This window comes from Martes martes (assembly GCF_963455335.1).
Source record: "Martes martes genome assembly, chromosome: 3".
In the NCBI taxonomy this organism is placed as follows: domain Eukaryota; kingdom Metazoa; phylum Chordata; class Mammalia; order Carnivora; family Mustelidae; genus Martes; species Martes martes.
The window spans coordinates 62,988,183-63,012,946 of record NC_137890.1 but is presented as its reverse complement, the minus strand read 5'-3'; the positions used below and the strand labels follow the sequence as shown (position 1 = coordinate 63,012,946).

Genomic DNA, 24,764 nt, shown 5'->3' with positions numbered 1-24,764 from the left:
GGGAACCTGGAGGAAGGGAAGCAACCCAGGGGTGGCCCGGGCTCCCTGTCCTCCAGGTCCTCCAGCTCGCGGGCACGCGGGCCGCGGGTCGCGCGGCCTGCGCGGGGCCGAGCGCGTCGCCTCAGCCGCGGACTTCCGCTTCCCACGCGCCGGCCCCGCGCTGCCCGCCCGCCGCCGCTGGGGTGCTCCGGGCCCGGGGGCCTTCGCCCTTTGCACTCCCGCGCGGGAGGGCGGGGCGGAGGGCCGGCCGGCGGCCGACGTGGGTGTTAAGCGGCCGCCCTGGCGGCGGAGGCAGAGCCGAGAGCCCGCGGCGGAGCTCGAGCAGCATGCGCGGCCAACTGGCGCGGCGGTGAGCGCAGCCCCACAACCGTCGCTCTGGGGGCGGCCGGAGGGAGCGGGGCGCGAGCGGGCCTACGTGGCCAGGCGGCGCGACCTTCCCGGGCAGCCGGTAGGCTTCTGGGGTCCGCGGCCCGCGCGCCGTGCACGTGCCCAGGTCGTTAACGGGCGCCGTGGGCCGGGACTCGCCGGAGACTCCGGGGCTCCGCGGCCTCCTTTCCGTGGAGTCAACTGCCGGGAAGGGTGTCCTCTTTGCCCCCGCGGAGTGTCATCAGGCCTCTGGGCACCGGGCCGCCCGTGCCCAGCCCGAGCGGGGGCGGTTATGAATGGGAGACTCTCGCAGGTTGTTGGGCTGGAGTCCGAGGACATGAAAGCCAGGACGAGAAAGTTGGAAGCTGTCTCCCTCGCGGGCCCTGTGCCCCCCGGGATCCAGAGCCTCGGAGCGGGAGTGCCTGGCGGGCGTGTTAGCGGCCAGATGGGCGGGCGTCGCAGCGCCTTGGGTCCGGCTCTAGTCCTGCGGGGAGGGCGGCCGCGCCAGCTTGAGCCTGTGCCGCAGTCTTCTCGCCCTTGGTGTTACCTGGTGGAGCAGGCGGACTCAGAGCGTTCTCCCAGGCGAGAAACTCATTTCCCCCCGGGAACAGAAGGTGTGCGGCTGGCGATGTTGTTTATCTCTCCTGGAGTCGGACCCACGTGTGCTTGCAGGAGAGGTAAAGGGGCGCTAAAAGGATTCAGCTTTTTAACTGGCTCAAGACTGAGTTTTGACTTCTGCTGACCAGTCTTGCCTCCCCCGAGCCCAATGTATTTTTCAAGACTTCTTGAAGCCGCCTTCTTAAAGCACACTAATTTGAGTCAGTTGCTGAGTTAATCTGTTAGTTCCCATCACTGTTTTTTTAGTATCTTAATAATTCTATGAGTCGTTACTTGTGGGATTTGATGCGTTTAAGTTTGGCTTACCGGAGGGGTTAAATTCGCAGCGATGACACATAGTAGGATCTATGCCTTTCTTATAAACTCAGAAAGAAATGTTGGCACCCCAAGAATTCAACCGATGGAGAAGCTCCCCACTTGCCTCCATTTTTCCTTTAAAATGCGGGGCTCGGTGCTTGTTTTTTGCTTTTCTTTTTGGTCAGGTTGGAATACTCTGGAATTAAGTATTGCTCGGTAGGCACAGACCCAAAAGGCAAGACTTGAGTTGAGTCCCCTGACTACTTGTATGACCTTGGAAAAGCTCTTGCTTTCTGGCCTCAGTTTTCCATCTGGAAAAGGAAGAGATTGGATTAGGACCCTCGTAGCCTTCTCTAGGTACAGGATGGCCACAACCTCGTCAACTATAGTTATTGATACTGCCTCTCCTGTCCTATCAATAACACAAAATCCATGTCTTGTCTGTTTCACTTAGTTGCTTTTTCAAGTCCAGTACTATGCTTTTGTGGTTGCTGGTTTTACAATCTTTTTTTTTTTTTTTTTTTTTGCAAAGAAAGCAAGATTCTTGGTGTCTGATCACTCACAACAGGCGCCAAGTGGTTAAAAAAGACTTCTTAGTGGATAAAATTATTTTCCGCCCACGTTTGGGTCCACATTGGCATTCATTAATAACCCAGCTGGCCCACCAGCCTCCAAGAGGTGGCCTGAGTGGGAGCACAAAGGTCTTTAGCGTGATGAATGAAAATTGTTCTTTGTTATTGACGGATAAGTCACTTTCTTAGTTTGAAAACCACACAGAATTGGCTGCTGAATTGGTTAGCTTGATATTATGTGTTAATGAGCCACCTTTCTTTTTTTTTTTTTTTTATAAAAAATCTGTATTTTTAAAGTCCATTTCTCTGTGATAGTTGATTTTTGTCTAACAGTAGAGGAGTAGACTCTAGTTTTCCCAAACTTTTTAAGCTCTAGCCCAAACATGCTGAAACAAGATCACTAGGAGACAGACCTGGTTATCTGAATATTTTACCGGTGCCCCAGTGATTCTTATCAAACAAATTTAGGACACAGTGTTGCTTCTCAAAATGTGATTGGTGGCCAGTCATTATCAGCCTCATCTGGGAGTTTGTAATGACTGGCAAGGTTTCTGGTCCCACCTGAGGCCTAGCACATCAGAATCTGTATTTTAACAAGGTCCCCAGGTGTTTTGTGTACACGGTTATGGTTGAGAAGGTCTGGAGAGGCCTTTGTTGACCATTACTAATGCTTGGTGCTGTGCTCTGTAGTTCTAAGAACAGCTGTCCCATGTGGCTATTTGTGATTGCCTTTATATTATGATAATTCTGTTATTCACCTTTGATACGGGGGGACCTCCAGCTTAAGAGGCCCGAGGGCTCATCCTGCTGGTGGAAGATCAGGAATTCAGACCCACGCATATGTCACTTAGCAGAACACCTAATCCATTACTTTCCAGACCTACTGTTTTGTGACCTCCTAAGAGGGACTCAACTCAGGCTGCTGTCTGAATTTAGAACTGAGTTTAGTTGCCTGACAGTTCCACTTAGGCCTCTGAAAAACTAGTTTGATATGACTTGGGTGTCTGTGGTATTTGGCATTCACTTGTAAGATTTTCAGAAGGGTTGGTTGAAATGCTCCCTATGAGTGGCTGTAACTCTGATAACTCAGGGAAGGTTTTTGACTTGTGAGTTTTTCATGGGGAGATGGTGGGTGAGTAGAAGGCAGGCCAATTGCTAAGCTGCACTGATACCTTGACTGCCTTTTTCTTTTCTTTTCTTTTCTTTCTTTCTTTCTTTTTTTTTTTTTTTTTGCAAAAGGGAGAACTGATCTCCCAGCTCCCGGAGGTTGAGGTCCCAGTAACCAGGCAGCAGTTCTAGAGAAAGGCTGCAGAGGCTTCACTGATGGTGAGCTCTGGTCTCCTTTCAGGGATATGAGACACCCGTCATAAGCTCCAGAGAGTTGCCTTCCACAGAATATGGAATATATGTTCTTTGGCTGTTGAGTTTGAAAAGTTCTTTATAGGTTTTGGATACTAGCCCTTCATCTGATATGTCGTTTGCAAATATCTTCTCCCATTCTGTCAGTTGTCTTTTGGTTTTGTGGACTGTTTCCTTTGCTGTGCAAAAGCTTTTGACCTTGATGAAGTCCCAATAGTTCATTTTTGCCCTTGCTTCCCTTGACTTTGGTGATGTTTCTAGGAAGAAATTGTTGTGGCTGAGGTCGAAGAGGTTGCTGCCTGTGTTCTCCTCAAGGATTTGGATGGATTCCTTTCTCACATTGAGGTCCTTGATCCATTTTGAGTCTATTTTCGTGTGTGGTGTAAGGAAATGGTCCAGTTTCATTTTTCTGCATGTGGCTGTCCAATTTTCCCAACACCATTTGCTGAAGAGACTGTCCTTTTCCCATTGGACATTCTTTCCTGCGTTGTCAAAGATTAGTTGACCATAGAGTTGAGGGTCTGTTTCTGGGCTTTCTATTTTGTTCCATTGATCTATGTGTCTGTTTTTGTGCCAGAACCATACTGTCTTGATGATGACAGCTTTGTAATACAGCTTGAAGTCTGGAATTGGGATGCCACCAACTTTGGCTTTCTTTTCAACATTCCTCTGGCTATTCGAGGTCTTTTCTGGTTCCATATAAATTTTAGGATTATTTCTTTGAAATAATTTCTTTGAAAAAAATTTCTTTGAAAAAAATTGATGGGATTCTGATGGGGATTGCATTAAATGTGTAGATTACTTTAGGTAGCACAGACATTTTCACAATATTTGTTCTTCCAATCCATGAGCATGGAACATTTTTCTATTTCTTTGTGTCTTCCTCTGTTTCTTTCATGAGTACTTTATAGTTTTCTGAGTACAGATTCTTTGCCTCTTTGGTTAGGTTTATTCCTAGGTATCTTGCAGTTTTGGGTGCAGTTGTAAATGAGATTGACCCCTTAATTTCTCTTTCTTCTGTCTTGCTGTTGGTGTATAGAAATGCAACTGATTTCTGTGCATTGATTTTATGTCCTGACATTTTACTGAATTCCTGTACAAGTTCTAGCAGATATGGAGTAGAGTCTTTTGGGGTTTCCACATAAAGTATCATATCATCTGCAAAGAGTGATAGTTTGACTTTTTCTTTGCCAATTTGAATGCCTTTAATTTCTTCTTGTTGTTTGATTGCTAAGGCTAGGACTTCAAGTGCTGTGTTGAATAGCAGTGGTGATAATGGACATCCCTTCCATGTTCCTGACCTTAGCAGAAAAGCTCTCATGTTTCTCCATTGAGAATGATATTGGCTGTGAGTTTTTCATAAATGGCCTTGATGGTATTGAGGTATGTACCCTCTATGCCTACACTGTGAAGAGTTTTGGTCAAGAAAGGATGCTATACTTTGTCAAATGCTTTTTCAGCATCTATAAAAGTTGGGTATTCATCCTTTCTGATGAGGCATAATATTCCTTTATATATATGAACCGTATCTTCTTTATCCATTCGTCCTTTGAAGGGCATCTTGGTTCTTCCCACAGTTGGGCGACTGTGACCATTGCTGCTATGAACATTGGGGTACAGATGGCCCTTCTTTTCACTCCATCTGTATCTTTGGGGTAAATACCCAGGAGTGCAATTGCAGGTCATAGGGTAGCTCTATTTTTAATTTCTTCAGGAATCTCCACACTGTTTTCCAAATGCTTATGTTTTAAATTAAGATAAATGACTGAAGGTAAGTATGTATCTTTTTATGCTTCCCTGCCGTACTTGACTTGATTGGATGATAGGATATGTACTGTGTCTGTGACTGTACACAGCCACAAGGACAGGGAATCTGCAAAAGTGTTTTTCAGATGGGAAAATACCAGTTATAGAGACCCAAGGATGGCCTCCAGACAGAACTGAAATGTTAACAGTCTTGACCACTGAGAGCAGGGTTGGTAATAGTCAGGATTTCCTTTAGCAAGAAGCCTTTACGTATCACAGCATGAGGTGGTAAAAAGTCTTTTTTGGAAGTACTTGGCTTAGAATGTTTTCCAAACTATGGGTTGTAAAATAAGTTTAGTTGTTCATTGAAAAAAAAAAAAAAGAATAGGAAGTAGTATATATCTAAAGTTAAAAGGGTAAGCTTGAAATTACACAAAGTAAGTTCAGGATACACTGGCTAAGACAAAAGCTACAGATAACTGTAGAAATAAAAGACACACTGTATTTTTTAAATCAAATTTTGTATAGCAGGGCAAAAATATAATTTAGAGTAAAACATAAATTTTGAGGATGAAATAACATGAAATCAAGGGTTTGCTTTTAAATGCTAGAGGGAGTGCCTGGGTCACTCAGTTGGTTAAGTGTCTGACTCTTGATCTCAGCTCAGATCTTGATCTCAGGGTCATGGGTTCAAGCCCTCCATTGGGCTCTGTGCTGGGTGTGGAGCATACTTACAAAAAGTTTAAAAAATGAAATGCTGTGGTAGAAGAGAGGAAGAAAAACATGGAAGGAAGGAAGAGGAGCGAACAAGGACAACAATATAATATACTCTGGGAAACAGATATATGGGGTTTGTTATACTGTTCTGTTTACCTTCATGTATGTTTCATAACACACTTAAAGACTCAAAAATAGAAGGAAAAAATGGGTGTTATAAATGCTATGTCATGTTTTGGGTTCTGATCATGTTTTATCTTTTATAGGTGCTTTTATTTATGTTAGTTGGAAAAACAGGGTGTGTAATTAGTTCTTAACTGGTAAATAGCTCCTTAGCTCTAGGGTCCTAGAGGAGACCTCACTGGCTCTGTCCGTCACTGCAGTCCCCAGCAGCAGGGATTCAAGAACAGTATACACGTGCGCATGTGCCTTTGTGCACATGGGACAGAATTCTAGATACAACCTCAGAGCAATGAAACAGCTTTGGCTATTCCTGAATTGAAATCTTTTGAACAAGCACTTCCCGAGGGAAAGAAAATCGATCCCAAATGAGCTCTTTGAATATTTCTGACAGCATCTTTATACCAAGTACTGCCATGAACAGGTTGTTCATGGACTAACTTCTTTTCTTTTCTTTTTTTTTTTTTTTTTTCTAACTTCTTTTCTTTTGCAGGGAGAACTGGAACGATGATTTGTGCCTACCTTATTGCCAGTGGAATATTTACAACTGCACAGGTAGGAAAGATGTTACTACAGATGATCTTGTGCTGATTGAATCTGATAGTTCTGAAACCTCACTGGTAGGATGTTAAGATGGTTCTTTGAGTCGTGGTACTTAATGAAGTTGTAATTAGAGATCCACTTATTAGAAAGCCTCGTTTTGATATGTCCTTGTTTATATTTTTTTCCAAAATTTTCTTTACATTCTAGTTAGTTAATATACCATATTTCCTAGTTTAATTTGCACTGGTTAGTAACTGACCTAGGTGCCTCTTAGTCTGGGCCAGGGCTAGGGTGAGGTCAGTGAGAAACTCCCCTCAGGCACAAAATTTAAGGGAATGCCAACATTTTCAGTAATTATTTCTCTTAATTAAATAATCTCATGCAGTATGTTTTAAACTCAAGATTAATGGAAAAAAAATCCATGATGTCAACAGTAATACCAACATTTTAAATAAAGGTAGGGTCTATTAGGGACAGGATTAAAGAGGGGGGTGGTAAAGTCAAGCTGTCCAAGTGTAAAACAACTCCACAGTCACAATGCCTCCTAGAGCTCAGTTGCTCCCAGCCCCATTCTTAATGCCCCCAGTTAGGGGACAGTCTCCTTCCTCACAAGAATAATATCAAGATTGGTTTGGTAGGTTCTCCAAAGGACCTCCAACATCCTTAGAAGCACTAGGTAGGTCAAAGGTACATTTTCCAACGCAGAACAAAATCTCTCCTTGATGTTATTAACCTCTCATAGTCAATATCTATGGGATCTATTGGAGGCTGGGCCCTCTGAAAATTTCTGCAGAGACAGGGTGGGCTATTTCCGGTTCTTAAAGTGGGGTTCTAAGTCTTATTTCTGCCATGATTGTGCTGAGAAATTCCCACTGAATGGACATGGCCAGCAGCTCTGCTCCCCACTTGGCCAGCAGTCTGAGAAGAGAAACTTCATGTTGTCTCCAGTGCCCCACTCTCTGGTGCCACCATCTGCTTTATTCCTAATTTGAGACACACAGGTCAGGAAAATGGAGGCTCTTCCCCAGTGTTTTCCAAACAGGGTCCAATCTCTCAGTGAATTGTAAAGTCAACTTGTTGGGTTGTGACTAGCATTTTTAAAAATAAAATGGACTAGATTCGAATAGAAAATATCAAAATGTATTGTTTTGTGAAACGTTGGTTTCAGTTGTATGTGAGTGCGTGTTTGTGTAAAAAACCTTGATACGATTATTTTTGTTGTTAACTTTAGTTTGAGTAACCTCTACCTAAAGGCTGCAGACTTAAGGAAATAATGTGCCCTTAGGACCTTTAAGAATGCCTTCCACAGGAAAAGAAGGTGCATGTGAGCCATGACTGTGTTGCCCCCTTTCCGTAGGAGAGCCTTTATTATTTTGGAGAACGGCGAACAGATAAAAGCACCAGTACTAAATTTCAGGGAGTTGAAACCCCTTCTCAGGTAAGTTGTCATTCTTACAAGGGGGGACCTTTGGGGGAGTTCAGCAGCCATTATTTGGTCTCGCTGTGCACTCTTTTCCTCTCGTGATCGGGCCGCTCCACTCTGGTGCCTGTGACAGGCCTGGATCCCTCCCAGGGCCAGAGAGCCATGTTTATGAGTACTACCCCCCCACACACACAAACACACACCCTGCCTTGGGGAATCCTGCGCTCCATTTAACATTGGCCACTGCTTACGGAGTTCAAGAGTTGATTCCTTCCCAAAGTAGAAAGGTCTAATTTCTAAGATTCTAGACTCGAAGATTAGGGAAAATCACTAGCCTTTGATTTCTCTCTGAGGGGAAATGAGTCTTTCACAAACCCCTACTTGGGCCATTCACCTCTTGCCGAACATCTCGTGTGTGTGTGTGTGTGTGTGTGAGAGGGGGGGGGGGAGAATCAAAGAAAGAGACAAGAGGGGCTGCCGTATTTTGAAAGAAAAAGGGGAAATTAACATCTTACCAAACCTATTCTATTCCAGACACTATTATACTTTGACAAATATTATCTCATTTAATACTCAGAAAATCCATGGGAAATATATGCAGTTACCCTATTTTATCCTTTCAACAATATTTTATGGTGAATAATTTCAAACATAAAAAGCTGAGACAATCCTATAATAAATCCCCTTATAGTCCTCGCACCACTTCAACCATCGTTTTATCATGTTGCATTCATTCCCTCCCCACTCTCCTCACATGCGCGCGCGCGCACACACACACACACACACACACACCCCTTCTCCACAGATCCCAGATGACTGTGGAGGAAATCCCAGTCATCGGGTCATTTTATCTCACAAGTATTTTAGTGTGGCATTCACATAGACTCTCGAGGGTAAAAATACCATAACACCATTGATCATATCTAAAAATATTATATCTTAAGGGGCACCTGGGTGGCTCAGTTGGTTAAGAATCTAACTCTTAATTTCAGCTCAAGGTCATAATCTCGGGTCATGAGATCAAGCCCTGCAACGGGCTCTACATTCAATGAGGAAGTCTGCTTGAGATTCTCTCTCTCCATCTACTTCCGCCCCTCTGCCCCTCTAAAACAAATAAATAAATCTTTAAAAAATAAAAATATCATACCTTGGGGCACCTGGGTGGCTCAGTGGGTTAAGGCCTCTGCCTTCGGCTCAGGTCATGGTCCCGGGGTCTGGGATCGAGCCCTGCATTGGGCTCTCTGCTCAGCAGGGAACCTGCTTCCCTTCCTCTCTCTCTCTGCCTGCCTCTCTGCCTACTTGTGATCTCTGTCTGTCAAATGAATAAATAAAATCTTTAAAAAATATATACCTTAATGATACCTTAGTAATATCCAATTTCTGGGGCATGTGGGTGGCTCAGTCAGTTAAAGTGTTTGCCTTCAGCTTGGGTCATGACCCTGGGGCTCCCTGCTCACTGGGGAGTCTGCTTCTCCCTCTCCTTCTGCTCCTCTCCATGCTCTTGGTCTCTCTACTACACACACTCTCTCTCAAATAAGTAAATAAAATCTTTAAAAAATACACTCAAGCTGGCCACAGGGACAAGAGCATATGTATCTTCGTTAGAGGTGTGTGGAGCTCAAGTCCTTTCGTGATTAGGAGGCTACTCTCTGCCAGAGCACAAACCTTCCTTGAACTTAGTCACAGTTAAGCCTCCACCCAGACTGAGCTTTTCCACACTCGTATTAACTACGTCTTGGTGAAATGTTGTAGCTCTTTCCCTGGGTCTGGTTAGGTGTCTGTTCAGTCGAAAGTGGCCTATAGGAGCAACATGTGGCTCCCTTCTTGTTCCTTCCCCACAGCACAGAGTTCAGAACTTTTCTTCTAAGGGAGATATTCAGTCATGAGGCAGCAAACATAAGCATGCCTAGTCATATAATGGCACTCAATAAATGTTTCCTTCATTAATGATTCTCCCTGAATTCTATGTAAAAACAAAAACAAAAACAAAATCAGGAATGCTGAGGATAGACTTTTCACCTCCACTTAAATTGAGTCTTCTGTTATTTTGCAGAATAGATACGTTGGATATTTTGCAGATGTGAAAAATATCTACAACATGACTCTCCCTCCAAGAAAAACACTCAAGATTTAAAAAATCGTCATTCATTCAATTCATGGTAAGTGTTTTGTGGGTCATTGACGAGTTGGCCAGGAGGGCAATGTTCTGACTCTGGAGGCATGGGATGGTTGCTCCCATGTGTGTACCAACAATCCCAACTCATGGCTGTCCTTTCAGGCATCCTCACATGTAACCCCTCCCAGTGGAAGAGCCCAGAAGCCCTTAGATGTCCTCTCTTCACCAGTTTGTGGGGGGCTCCATCCCCTTCGTTTTTCTATTCTCACTGCTGCCTTGGCTTCAGCCCAGGGTGGGCTTTTAAGAATAGGGCCTCTGATGGAGAAGAGAGGAAGGGCTCATGAGCCCTGCAGACCACCTCTCCCTCATGTCCACCTCTAGTTCAGGGTTCATCTGGCAGCCCTGTATCATTTGCTCACATGAGCCTTTCAGAAACGTACTTTTCCCTCTCATCATCCTGGTCTCACTCTCTCCCCTCCCTCCTGCACCCTTAGTCAACTCATCTCCAGCCACTCGAGATGTCTTGATATGTCTTAAATACACAAAGGTGTCTTCAATACCCAAACAACAAAGGAAATTTGTTGCCACAAATTCTCTTTTCGAAATAACTACCAAGTGCCTGCTTTGGGCAAGGCCCCTGCTAGTGTTTCTCTGCCCTCAAGAAGGAGAGGAATGCGTGCGCATGGATATAAAGAGCTGACCACAGTGTTGGGGCACACACAGACTTGACCCTGCCAGCTGAGGGTCAAGGTCAAGGATAGCTTCCTAAGGAGCACCACCCAGGTCTTCCTTACAGAAATCTACATAAACACAGAAAGGGGGTTGGGAGAAACCTGGGCTCGGGGAGGTGGTGGGGAGGGGGGGGGGGCGCCTTTCAGCCTCCTAGCTTCTATTAGTTATTACCAGGAGTAAAAATCCTGATCAATTTTTTTTTTTTTTCCTGATCAATTTTTAAAGAGCTGACTGTTCTCCTGCCTCAAGAATGTCCGGAGAGAGACTGGGATCTGCCATCATGCAGAGAGGCAGGAAAATTAGATCTTCCATCTCTGGGACTTAAGAAATGAAAGGGAAGGGGAGGGGGAGAACCATCCTCAAGGCTTTAATTCTCCATCAACCACCCCGCTTCCTGCGCAGTTCACAGGGGAGGCGGCAGAACAGGCTCGCCACAGTGGGGGTGGGCTGGGGCTTCACTCTCACTGCCCAAGGTGCAGCAGGGAGCCATGCTCTGACTCCCCAAAGTTAAACCATGGCCCTTGCGGAGGTGCCGGGTCCCTCATGAGTAGTATGGTGCTGGAGCACTGGTATCCATCCAAACAGGCTTGTATTTTTAGCCTTCTGGGGAATCACAAAACGTAAGAGCTAGATATATATATTTTTTAACATTTCATCCAATTATTCAGAAATAAAAGAATCCTTTAAATATATATATATATATATATATATATATATATATATATATATATATATATATATATAAACTGCATAGTAAAACAAATTACAGTTAAAGTATAAAATGCTTTTTTCAAATTATTTCTATATCCCTTCCTCCCCACCACACACACAGAGGTGGTGGTGAGGAGTTTTAATGGATTACCACAATCGGGTTGCATCGGTTTCTGGCTTGTGAAAACAAATGTCAACCCAGGAGCATTGTTTCTGTGGGAAATTTTGTGTAGGTTTCCAAACAAGCATTGTGCAGGCAGACCCTTGAAACACAGCCCATTCGGGCAGAAGGCTGCCTGTGTATAAAAATTAGCAACTGTTGGTGAAAAGGCTTTGCAGACTGCAAAGTCCTCTAGAGAGTCCATTATGACCGTTTCCTTGGCTGTGTGTGAATTAGAAGGGAGAGGGTTGTTGTGGTCTGAATGGATGACCTCACTCAGAATTCCAGGTGTTGCCACAGCTCCCCAGGCAGAGCCAGGCTTGTCCAACAGGTGTCAGAAGGTAGGGGACAGCAGTTTTGCTCTGTTCCCTTCCCACATTCAGTGGGATCCTGCAAAAAGAGTCGACCACTTTATTCTAGACCAGGAAAAGCAACATGGTTCGTCACTGGAGCAGTTTCTCCCACCGAGAAATATAAACGCAACCATAAAACCAACTGAGTGGTAGGAGAGCCAGAATTGCGTCTGAGTGTATACTCTGCTTCAGTTTCTTCTTTGTTAACAATGGGACCAACGGTATCTATACCGACCCCCATGAGTATTAACCGTTCCAGACAGACAAATGGGCATTTGGTCCAGTGGGATTTTAATGTATTTTTCTAACATGAATAGTGAGAATGGGAATTGTTTCTCAAAATTCTAAGCTTAAAAATGTTTTTAATAAGTTCTAGGATTTCGTATGTTTCTCAGTCTGATGTTATACCCTCAAGACTGTGACTTCTCTGTTAATATTTTAAATTTTATATAAACTGCAGAAACATTGTTTAGTTAAAACTGGAAGGTGCAGAGATGGAGAACAGAGGAGCTAACCCAAATGGATAAGTACTGCAGGGGAAAACTGGGAGAGGGTTCCATGGGTTTGGTTTGCTAGTCTCAGGCTAACAAATAGATTCTAAAAGTCCAGTTTGAGATGCCTCATGGAGACTTCCAGGCAAAGTTGTCATCTTAGCAGCTGTTCAGTACCATGTGGGTCCAGACTTCGGAGCCAACTCAAGAAGGGCTACATGGTAAGTTACCAGTCTTTCTGCACCCATGTAAATAATCAGGCCAAAGCTAATGACACCAGCATTTTTCTTTATATGTGTATATATATATATATATATATATATATATTTTTTTTTTTTTTTTTTTTTTTTTTTTTTTACTTATTATCCTCTTATCGCATTGTTAGCTTGCCCAACAAACTGTACCCTCTAGGCTAAGAAGTTCTGTTAGCCTTTGGTGCCCCATCACACTCTTGGTGCCTCATCAAGATCCCATTGGATCCCTTCCACCAGCTCTGTGATCCCACCCACCCCACCAGCCTCCACCCCCTTTACTATAATGCTTGGAGAATTACTGCTGGGGCCAACTCATTTATTTAGAGCCCCAAATCCCTGAGATAGTCACCACCCTGTTGGGCAGCCCATACGCAATGACTAGCAGCCGTACAAAAACTCAACTCCTTTGCTTCAAAGTGTGACAAACTCTGCAGTATAATTTACACCAATGAATTCCCCATGGATCAAGCTGAATCTGCTGAATCCCACCCTTCCTTGGCTCTTATGAAGAAATTCCTCCTAGGAGCACTTCCTTCATAAATCACTAGTACCCAGAGTGTTGGTTTAGGGTCCACTTCTGGGAGAACTCAACCTGTGATCATCCATTTACTTATATTGAGGTGTAGCATTTATAACACTGTATTTACGTGGTCTCTGTCAGGTGATATACTATGTTGCAAATTGCATGAGGACAGAGACCATTATTCATTCATCTTTGAATCCCCCAGATCATGACACACAGTTGGAGCTCAGTAGATCTCTGTGAAGTTGACTTGAACGAAAATGTCTCTGGCATGTCTCATCACACCTGTCCAGCCCCCCTCATCCACTTCTCTGATTTTATTCCCCACTTCTCTATCGGTCCATAAATCAGCTCTAGCAACAGTGGCTTTCTTCCTCTTTTGTTGTTGTTGTTGTTGTCATTCTTTTATAGTAACGATTCTTGGACTTCTACACGTTGTCTCCCCCTTACTTTTACAAACATTTTCTCTATTGAAATATACTCGACACAGAATGTTACATTCATTTTAGGGGTGCCTGAGTGGCTCAGTTGGTTAAGCCTCTGTCTTCGGCTCGGGTCATGATCTCAGGGTTCTGGGATCGAGCCCCGCATCCGGCTCTTATAAAATCTTTTAAAAAAATGTTACATTCATTTTAGATACATAAACTAGTGATTCGACAAGTCTATACATTATGTTATGCTCCCAAGTGTAGCCACCATCCCTCACCATACAACACTATTAGAGTGTCACTCACTATGTTTCCTATGCTGTACCTTTTATCCCCCAAGACTTACTCATTCCATGACTGGAAGCCTGTATCTCCCACTCTCCTTCACCTGTTTTGTGCCTCTCCCCACCTGCCTCCCCTCTGGCAACCATCAGTTTGTTCTCTGTATTTACAGGTCTGGTTCTACGTTTTGTTTGTTCGTTCATTTTTGTTTGTTTGTTTTATTTTTTAGATTCCACATATAAGCAAAACTACATGGTATTTGTTCTTTTCTGGTCTGGCTTATTTCACTTAGCATAATACCCTGTAGGTCCATCCATGTTGTCACAGTGGCAAAATCTCATTCTTTTTATGGGTGAATAATATTCCATTCTATGTATACATACACACCACCTCTTTATTCATCTATCAATGGACACTTGCGTACAATAGCCACGTCTTGGCTATTGTAAGTAATGCTGCAGTAGACATAGAGGTGCAAGCACTGTGGGCAATACTATAGAGTTTCCTCACGAAATTAAAAGTAGAATTACCATATGACCCAGTAATTCCACTACTGGGCATTTACCCAAAGAATATGGAAACACTAATTTCAAAAGCTATATGTACCCCCGATGTTTATTGCAGCATTATTTACAATAGTCAGTACATGGAAGCAACTCAAGTGTCCACCAATGGATAAATGCATAAAGAGAAGGTGCATATACACATATGTATAATGGAATATTACTCAGTCATAAAAAAAGAATGAAATCCTTTCTTTTGAAGAACATGAATGGACCTAGAGGGTATATTGTTCAATACAATAAGTCAATCAGAGAAAGACACGTACCATATGATTTCATTCACATATGTGATTTAAATAACAACAAAGAAAAAGACAAAAAACTAGAGTTTTAAATACAGAGAACAAGCTAGCTGCCAGAAGGTAAGTGGGGTAGGGGATTGGTGAAATAGATAAAGATGATTAATAGTACACTGACCTTGATTGTATAGAATTGTTGAATCCTTATACTGTACACCTGAAACTAATACAGCACTTATGTTAATTATACTCAAGTAAATAAATAAAGTGCCCAGAGTTGAGCCCTGCTGGTCCTGAAAACCTATTAAGCCCCACTAGTTTTCAAAGCCAAATGTTATGGGGACTTGTCTTGTCTTCTCAGCGCAGGTTCCCTGTGCCTGCTCTGTGGTCTGAGCCTCTTGCTTCTCCATGCTTGGGGTTCGCTCCTCTTCATGGATAGTCTTACCGGGGGGTTGGTTCTCAACCGTGTCTTCACCTCACCTACCTTTTCGATGTGGCCTCCTCTCTACTGTGGAAAGTCTGTTCTGCCAGTCTTTGGGTCCTTTTCAGAGTCTGTTGCACTGATGTGGCTGTTATCTTGGTGTGTGTGTAGGGGACAAGGTTAGCACAGGATCCTCCTACTCTGCCATCTTCCCAGCAACAAAAAAGCAACCATCATATAATTTTTATCCTCCTCTTGCTAATGCGGTGTACCATGCTGACTGATTTGAAAATATTGAACCATGCTTGCATTCCCAAAATAAATCCCACTGATCGTGGCAAAGGATCTTTTTATTGTTGAATGTACTTTGCTAATATTTTGTTGAGGATTTGTATATCTATCTAAGTTCATGGGGAATATTGGCCTGTAGTTTTATTTATTTGTTTGTTGTTTCTTTAATTGTGACTTTAGTCTGGTCTTGGTATGGGTAATGTTGACCTTATAGAATATATTTGGAAGTTTTCCTTCGCCTTCTATTTTTTGGGATAGTTTCAGGAGAATAGGTATTAACTCTTCTTTAAATGTGTAGCAGAATTCACCTGTGATTCTATCTGGTCCTGAGCTTCAGTTTGTTGGGACTTATTGGATGACTGATTCAGTTTCATTACTAGTAATTGGTCTGTTCAGATTTCCCATTTCTTCGTGACTCAGTGTTAGAGACACCAGCCTTCTTTTGGAGTAAGAGTAATCTTCCTTTGAGATTGTTAAGATGAAAACAGAAGGGGCATGGGGAGACTGTCAGAAAAAAGGGTGAAAGCGTTTGCAGTGAGCAGTAGTGTGACTTGTGCACCCTTCTGGGATAATCTCTACCTCTCATGGTTTTTAAGCTCTTTATAACTCTAAGTTGTAGAAAAGTAATAATACTGTAAATAATTTTTGTACATAAAAATACAAATTAGTTGAATCTAGTGGAAAGCAATTGATTATTAAACCATTTTTTAGGATTTTATGTATTTATTTATTTGGGAGAGAGAGAATGAGAGAGAGAGCATGAGAGGGGGAAGGTCAGAGGGAGAAGCAGACTCCCCGCTGAGCAGGGAGCCCGAAGCAGTACTCAATCCCTGGACTCCGGGATCATGACCTGAACCAAAGGCAGTCACTTAACCAACTGAGCCACCCAGGCGACTGATTAAACCATTTTGTATCTGTTTATAAACTCATGTCATCAATCTTTATTTCCCTATAGATGCGCAGTATTTTTTTTTTTTTTAGATTTTATTTATTTGACAGAGATCACAAGTAGGCAGAGAGGCAGCCAGAGAGAGAAGAAGGGAAGCAGGCTCCCCGCTGAGCAGAGAGCCCAATGCGGGGCTCGATCCCAGGACCCTGAGATCATGACCTGAGCCGATGGTAGAGGCTTTAACCCACTGAGCCACCCAGGCGCCCCCGCAGTATTTTTTTTAATTGAAGTATAACATATGTTAGTTTATATTAGCTTCATGTGTACAATATAATGATTCAATAATTTTATATATTACTGAGTGTTCATCAAGATAAGTATATTATCATCAAGATAAGTATACTCTCATGGGTCACCTGGGTCTGTTAAGTGTCACTCAGTCTGTTAAATGTCTGCCTTTGGCTCAGGTCGTGACCCCAGAGTCCTGGGATAGAGCCCTGTGTCAGGTTCCCTGCTCAGCGGGGAGCCTACTTCTCCCTCTGCCTCTCCCTTGCTCATGCTTTTTTTTCTCTGTCTCTCTCAAATAAATAAATAAAATCTTAAAAAAAAATTTATGGACATTGAGGAGGGTATGTGCTATGGCGAGTGCTGTGAATCGTGTAAGACGGATAATTCACATACCTGTGCCCCTGAAACAAATAATACATTATATGTTAATTTTAAAAATGATACGCGTACTCTTTATTCCCCTTTATTTCACCCATGCCCCTACCCACCTCCCTTATGGCAGCCATCAGCTTGTTCTCTGTATTGAAGAGTCTGATTTTTTGTCTCCTTTTTCCCTGTCATTTATATTTTTAAATTCCACATGAGTGAAATACATTTGTTTCTCTGTTTCACTTAGCATCCCTATAGGTCCATCCACACTGTTGCAAATGCCAAGATTTCATTTCTTTTTTAATTACAGCTGAGCAACGTTCCATTGTGTGTCTGTATACCTGTATAAATACATCTTCACTACATTTTCCTTACCTATTCGTCTATCAGTACACACGTGGATTGCCTCCATGTATTGGCTATTGTAAATAATGCTGCAGTAAACATAAGGGTGTATATAGCTCTTCAAATTGGTGCTTAATGTTCTTTGGGTAAATACCTAGTAGCAAAATTACTGGACTATACGGTAATTCTCTTTCTAATTTTGTGAGGAAACTCCATACTGTTTTCCACAGTGGCTTGTCGTTTACTTTGAATCAGCTGTAACATTTTACTGGTTTTTTACTAATTGATGAGTCAAATAAGATTTTTGACATGTATTTTTAAAATGCAAGGCACAGGACAGTGCTGTGGTATGCAACAATTTCTGTAACACAGAAGTGGGGAATAACATGTATTCATATTTGTGCGTACGTACATATATAAAAATACTCTGGGAGAGTATTTGTATTTGATTATATGTGCATAAAAATATTCTCCATTTGGAACTGGACAAATAAACAGGTGGGAGTAGGTGAGCCAGACTCTTCACCTCATGTCTTTTTTACCTTTTATATTATAGAAATATGCTTTATTTTAAAAGGTTTAAATGTGTGGGAATTAAGCTTGTAAATCAGTGCCCTTTCCTGTCATGTGGTAAGTATTGGAATTAATTTAGTTCTACATTTTCACTACTTTCTGGTGAACATCAGTTCTGCAGAGGAGTTCTGCAACTGGAATGGGATGGGATGGGATGGGATGGAGAAATAAGGCTCAGACATGATGATGCTTAATACAAATGAATAATGTGTTCATACGATGCAAATAGAATCTGAACATCAAGAATGATTAACATATGACTCTATTAGAATATTTTTTTACTTCTGTACCTTTACTTCTATGCATATTTGTGACATTCCTGGTTAAAAGAAAAGCAGTAAGAATTAATTGGAGGCTTGAGAAACCAGCCTTTAAGAACTACTAAAAAAAAAGGGGGGTCATCTGAATTGAATAGAGAGCAAGAAACCATTTGTCTATAGATGCATCGTGAATGCCACAGGAATGTTTGGATGCAGCTGTCTAATATCTAACTCCAGATGAGGGTAAGAGGAAATTGGACTATTTAAGACCCATTGTCGAATGTCTGAAGTAAGCAACACGTTAGCAGGAAAGGTGGCAAGTTACCTACGTGATTTTTTTCTAGAAAGGTGAAGAGATGAAATTCTGTCTTAGAAGCTAAACTATATGTCTCTCCCCCCACCCCAGCCTTATAAATTGTGCTTTAGGAGACAAAGTTGGGCTTAAAGCTTTGTCTTTTAAAGACGGAATCCAAGCAGGACCCAAATGATTCACTATTGACACACTGTTAGCTGTCATAATTTTCTCTTTAATCCATAATGTTAATCGGTGAGACATTTTGCTCTTTGTTCTAATGAGCCTAACTTTATTTCCCTCAGGTGTTGGTAAAGGCAATGGGAGTGATCTAAAAGTACAAATAATAATGCAGAGCCAGATCGTCTTTTTCTGTTCTGCTTCCAAAAACTGTCGGGTAAGAGACAGCATGCAAACTGGAAATTCTGGTGTTTGTATCCAATCTCAATGTCAAAGCAGCATGTTAAGTGTTAGCAGTGTCCCAAGTGACTCTACCTCCGATGTCCTATGGGACTGCACTATGAGAAGTAATGCAAGAATGGTTGGAAGGGGGACACATATACCTCTTTCCCCTAAGCGATGGGACCTGGTAGTCTGTTTTCTTAAACGTTGAAGTGCCTTAGACTACCCTAAAGCAAGAAGAAGCTTTCGTGGGTCTTAAGAAATATAAACCCTCAAAATTCTCTCTCCAGGTCTGTCTCTCTTCTCCTATTACTTCACCACCACCACTCCTTCCCCTTTGTCCCACGGAAGGCACGCACCCAGACCTGATCCTTGACTTCTGTTTCTTATCGCTGCACATACTCTCCTCTTGGTTCTGCTCATCCATTCTCCTGCTGTAAACTATTTTTTTTTTTTCTCTTCCATCTGCTCTGCACAGGCTTATGAGTACCCATCACGTGGTAGGTGCAGGACACCTACCTAGACAGGTTCTGCCCCAACAACGGAACTGTGTTTGTCAATCCAGATTTGTCAGATGAGCTTTTCCTCTGCTTCTGCAAGTGACACCAGAATTCTCTCACTGAGGCCTTACGATGTAGAATCCTTGAGTCTCTCCTGGCCGTGCCCCCACATCCAGTCACCACTTCCTATTGATTTTACCTTTGGAATCTCTCCTCACTCTCTCCGTTCCTTTCTGTTCCCATCGTCACGGCCCAGTCCAGCACCCCATTTGCTCATGCCTGGATTTCCACAGTGGTCTCCCTACCTTTCCCTTCTCTTCATACTATACAGTGTCGAGAGACCGGCAATATGCAGGTATTTCTCTGCTTCTACTTGAAAAGCAGTAAGTAGAGCAGAAAAAGAATGCACTCTGGGCCTGTAGTCAAAGCCAGTCAGTATCTTTGGCTCAGTATATCTGCAAAATAAAGACCACATCTCCAGGGTTGTGAGGACTAGGTTAGATAATATATGTAAAGTTGCTTTGTGAGCTATAATCACTAACTAAGTGGTATAAGCGATAATTGTCAGGCCACTTTGTCGCATAGGAATTGCCCCGCCCCCATGCTTCCACAATTTTTCTTATTTCCTGGCTCTTGAACCTTTAAGATATTTCCCTATCCTACCTGAGACCTGAGCTTATTGCCATCAGGAACTTGACCTGCAGACTCCATTCCAAGTAGACCGGGTGCCTTCTGGCCCTCGGGACACAACACTCTCATTTCTGTTTCATGTGTTCAATGTCTTTCCTCCCCCTCCCCCACACCACCCAGTCTGCACGGCATTCTCTTTCAGTGCTCCTCGTGTGCACAAATCCTTCCACACACAACTCCTTTTCTGCTCCTCTGTGAAACTTTCTTATTCTATGCTTCTCATTAAGCTCCCCAAAACACACAACCACACAGTCTTCCTTATCCAGCTTGACGTGTAATTCATGCCATTCTACCATTGTTTCTTATGTCTATAGCTCCCTGAAGCATCACCTGAGTCTGCACCTTCTTTGGTATTTCGCACAGACTCTCCTTAGTGTGGGTACCACTGTTATGCAAGGGCCAATCAGTAACAAAGAAATACTCAGGATAGCCCCAAAGTCCTTCATTCCAGAAACTTGGCCAATCTGTGGTCACTCCATCCAGTAGTTGGCTACGGACAAAGCCTATGACACCATCAGCAAATGCCTTTTTAATAAAACATGACCAATTACATACTGTTTTTTGAATGTGAATGCCAACTTTAAAACTGAGCTTCTTAGTGTGTCCCAGCATCTGCAAATCAAATGACACACGTTCAACGGTGACATTTAAATTCTGATAGAAAACGGAGTATTTCACTTTTCAGCAGTGCAGTACCATACCCTCCAAACATGTTGGCCTTTTAACAATGTAAACAGTATTGCAACTTAATAGAAATAATGATTCACATTTATTTGTATGTGTAATGACTGCACTCTGAGACCAAGTGTACTTGATAAATCCAGGAAGCCGCGATAAGCAAACTGAACTTCACTGTTTATCCACCCATTAGCTAGGGTTACAGTTCTGAGTTCCATGTGATCATTCACAGATCCTTTATGATGCTGAAACAGACAGCGTGACAATCCATCTGTCCAACAGCCCACCTCTGTGTGATGACGTGAAAGTGCCGTTTTTCTCTTCATCGGTGAGTCATCCAGAACCAACCTATGCCGGTATTCTCGTCTGGCCTTTTGAATGATTCTGATTAAGGCTTTCCTTTGCTACAATTCCTGGCAAGGAACAGGATCGGAGATGTCAACCCCTAGCCAGGGAGGGGGAGAAAAACAAGGCCGGTCTATAACAAAATTTTTAAAAAGAACAGAAGAGATGTTTGCTCATTTTTTTAAAAGATTTTATTTATTTGACAGAGATCACAAGTAGACAGAGAGAGGGGGGAAGCAGGCACCCTGCTGAGCAGAGAGCCCTATGTGGGGCTCGATCCCAGGACCCTGGGATCATGACCTGAGCCGAAGGCAGAGGCTTTAACCCACTGAGCCACCCAGGCGCCCCTTGCTCATTTTTTCTAAATTCTATACAACTTACATATATTCTCAAATAAGGAAAAAACCATGGTATGTTTACTTTAGAGTGGTGATCACACTTTTGTTTTGTATCTTTAAAACACACTGCTCCCCATAGTTTATAAAGTACTTTACAATGAGGGAGATCCGACTTTCCTTTGAAATGATACATAACTCGTGTTAAATAGTATTTTTTTATTAAGATTTATTTATTTGACAGACAGAGATCACAAGTAGGCAGAGAAACAGGCAGAGAGAGAGAAAGGAGGAAGCAGGCTCCCCACTGAGCAGAGAGCCCGACGCGGGGCTCGATCCCAGGATCCTGGGATCATGACCTGAGCCAAAGGCAGAGGCTTAACCCACTGAGCCACCCAGGCGCCCCTAAATAGTATCTTGAATCTAATATTTACCTTATGAAAAATGAGAATGTTTGCCATTGTCATTACTCTGAACATGAGTGTGTAACTTCTGCTGAGAAGTCACAAAGTGTACAAGTGTTACTCTTTACATAACAGATTTCTAAGCCTCAGTGGTTTTGTTTTCCTATTAAAATCATCAAGCAGAACTGCCAAAAACTAACAGTGTTGATCAAGTTCAAGTTTGTGCCCTCCTTCACCCCCTGCTTGCTCCCCGTTATGGGAGAATCTGTTCGATAGTGAAATGGTATGTGTGTGGAAGCAAGTGACCTCGATTGTTCCCAACCAGACGGCTACCCTTTGATCCCTGAAGCCGGTCAGAACGCTCGCTCAGTCAGTGGTCCTAAGCAGGAGCTCCACTACCAGAAGTACTGGCCCGGGCAGTGTTGCTTAATTTTGTGATTTTCAAGGGCCATGAGATGAAAACTCTCTCATGTGTGGGTATTCTTATCATTAATACTGACAGTCAATTATCAATGTAGCTACTCCTTGTAGAAAGGGATGAGGTCTTTGGACATAAACTGGCATCGGTCTCCGGTCAGCACGATGTAAACTAGGTTGGAGGACTATTGTCTAATGTATATAGAAAAAACTACATTTCCTTAAATTTTGATAGGAATGGCAAGAAAAAGCCATTTCTTAAAGTTTCCTTTGTGTCGTGAGCAGAAGGTTATAGACTAAGTGCTGTGTGTCTAATGGCTCTAATTGTTCTACATAGATAGGAAGGAAGGAATTTTAATCCCTTTGGAATTAGTTTTTAGTATCATTTTTACTATGAAAATTAACTTTTTTTTTTTTAATTTTAGGATCTGCCTAAATACTATGACAACTGCCCATTTTTCTTTTGGTTCCACACATCTTTTGTACAAAATAACAGGTATGGCTCTGATATAATCCAGTAGAAATGGTTTAGTCTCCAAGATCTGTGTAAGGCAGAATGGCACTCCTACCCTCAATTTATAGAAACCAAGAAATCAAGTCCCCCATTCTTCATTATGTAAAATATAGGGCTATTCTTGAGAACCACTGTGGCATTATCCTCAAAGTCCATGCCATAGGACGGTGTCATAGGAGCTGAAATGTATTCTAATCAGATCTAGAGTGTGGTGATAAATCCCTCCCCTTGCAAGTGGAGGAGGAGTCTGCTCAGTTACCCTGACTAGGGCAGGTCCACCGTATGTGTTCATCTACTGATGACCGACCACCTACCACATCCTGGGCCAGAAAGGAAAGCATCCTCGAGGAAGGCTTTAGCTAGTTTAAAGGTGACTGACACACTTATATCTAGGGCAGAAGTTAGAGGACACAGTAAGCATCAGTGAAGACAGCTTTAAAAAAAAAAATCAATATTCTCCCATTTAAAAGTGACTTTCTAGTGACTAAACTGGGAAATATATATATTTTTAAATTATCTGAAAATTATTATTCCAGGGAAACTTCTTCCCTATCTGGAAATTCGTTCCTGAGTCTGGAAGTTCTCTAGAATTCTAGTTCTCTAGTGCTTGAAGGAGGACTGAGTTAGTGGGAATAGTAGAAATAGCCGCTGAGGACTATGGGTCTTGCTTGCGGGGGACAAGAGCTCTCTTAGAGACTCTGCAGGGAAAGGGTATCGGGTGTCAGCAATAAAAACACAGCTCTGTCAGAGCCACACCACTTATTTAGGCTTTGGTCTCCATAAGGGAGTTCCTTGGGACGGTGGGCTACTGCAAGCTGTGGATACCGTGGTTCACGGAGATGGCGCGACCTCTCTACGAACTGGCTAAGGGAGGACTCACTGTGGTAGAGTGGACAGCTGAGGCAGAAGGAGCATTTTGGGAATTACAAACAGCCTTACTGAGTGCCCCAGCATTGGCCATCCCAGATGTTACCAAGCCCTTCCACTTGTATGTGCCAGCTGAGGCACAGGAGGGGGACTAAGATTAACCCTGGTTGGCCTTCTGTGCTTGAAACCTGTTTCTTCTTTCCTAGGCTTTACCTTCCACGAAATGAGCTGGATAATCCCCACAAAAAGAAAACGTGGAAAATTTACCATCAGGAGTTTGCTGTCGAACTACTTTTTGATGAAGTCATAGCTGATACTAATAGATAGTTTCCCTTTTAGGATAGGATAATGTTCTCCACAATCCCTGCCACCTATTTATGTCTGCTAACCCTCCTTCCTTGCAGGTATACTTATATTTATACTTACATACACAGTAAGCATCGGTGAAGACAGCTTTAAAAAAAAAAATCAATAGTCTCCCATTTAAAAATGACTTTCTACTGAAAATAAATATAAAAAAAAGAATACTAATGAAATAAAAAAAATGACTTTCTAGTGACTAAACTGGGAAATTTTTTTTTTTAATTAACTGAAGATTATTATTCCAGGGAAACTTCTTCCCTATCTGGAAATTCGTTCCTGAGTCTGGAAGTTCTCTAGAATTCTAGTTCTCTAGTGCTTGAAGGAGGACTGAATTAGTGGGAATAGTAGAAATAGCCGCTGAGGACTGTGGGTCTTGCTTGTGGGGGACAAGAGCTCTCTTAGAGACTCTGCAGGGAAAAGGGGATCGGGTGTCAGCAATAAAACACAGCTCTGTCAGAGCCACGCCACTTATTTAGGCTTTGGTCTCCATGAGAGAGTTCCTTGGGACGGTGGGCTACTGCAAGCTGTGGATACCGTGGTTCGCGGAGATGGCGCGACCCCTCTACGAACTGGCAAAGGGAGGACTCGCTATGATAGAGTGGACAGCTGAGGCACAAGAGAGGGACGAAGACTAACCCTGGTTGGCCTTCTGTGTTTGAAACATGTTTCTTCTTTTCTAGGCTTTACTTTCCACTTAATAAGCTGGATAATCCCCATAAAAAGAAAACATGGAAAATTTACTGTCAGGAGTTTGCAGTCGAGCTACATTTTAAGTCATAGCGGATACTGATAGAAGTTTCCTTTTTAGGATACAATATGTTCTCCACAATCCCTGCCACACATTTATG

General features: G+C 42.8%; 2 protein-coding genes across 2 annotated transcripts; both read left to right on the top strand.

The window, feature by feature from the left end:
- The first annotated feature begins 643 nt into the window (after positions 1-643).
- LOC308339388 (uncharacterized protein) lies at positions 644-11,335 on the top strand. Its single transcript, XM_080797991.1, has 5 exons — positions 644-1,043; positions 6,349-6,410; positions 7,756-7,836; positions 9,875-9,980; positions 10,895-11,335. The coding sequence occupies exons 1-4, from the start codon at positions 659-661 to the stop codon at positions 9,953-9,955; spliced, it is 609 nt and encodes a 202-aa protein (XP_080654117.1). The 5' UTR covers positions 644-658; the 3' UTR covers positions 9,956-9,980; positions 10,895-11,335.
- Positions 11,336-11,421: 86 nt separating this feature from the next.
- Positions 11,422-24,117, top strand: LOC308339393 (phosphatidylinositol 3,4,5-trisphosphate 3-phosphatase TPTE2-like). Its single transcript, XM_080797997.1, has 5 exons — positions 11,422-12,605; positions 18,707-18,798; positions 20,904-20,999; positions 22,598-22,668; positions 23,760-24,117. The coding sequence occupies exons 1-5, from the start codon at positions 12,563-12,565 to the stop codon at positions 23,878-23,880; spliced, it is 423 nt and encodes a 140-aa protein (XP_080654123.1). The 5' UTR covers positions 11,422-12,562; the 3' UTR covers positions 23,881-24,117.
- The last annotated feature ends 647 nt before the right edge of the window (positions 24,118-24,764 follow it).

Bases quoted from the DNA above. Each gene is read 5' to 3' on its own strand.
- LOC308339393 (XM_080797997.1), top strand. From the start codon at position 12,563: ATGTGGGTCCAGACTTCGGAGCCAACTCAAGAAGGGCTACATG. The intron at 12,606-18,706 runs GTAAGTTACCAG...TATTTCCCTCAG, and splicing joins AACTCAAGAAGGGCTACATG to GTGTTGGTAAAGGCAATGGG. The intron at 21,000-22,597 runs GTGAGTCATCCA...TTTTAATTTTAG, and splicing joins TGCCGTTTTTCTCTTCATCG to GATCTGCCTAAATACTATGA.
- LOC308339388 (XM_080797991.1), top strand. From the start codon at position 659: ATGAATGGGAGACTCTCGCAGGTTGTTGGGCTGGAGTCCGAGGACATG. The intron at 6,411-7,755 runs GTAGGAAAGATG...CCCTTTCCGTAG, and splicing joins GAATATTTACAACTGCACAG to GAGAGCCTTTATTATTTTGG. The intron at 7,837-9,874 runs GTAAGTTGTCAT...GTTATTTTGCAG, and splicing joins GAGTTGAAACCCCTTCTCAG to AATAGATACGTTGGATATTT.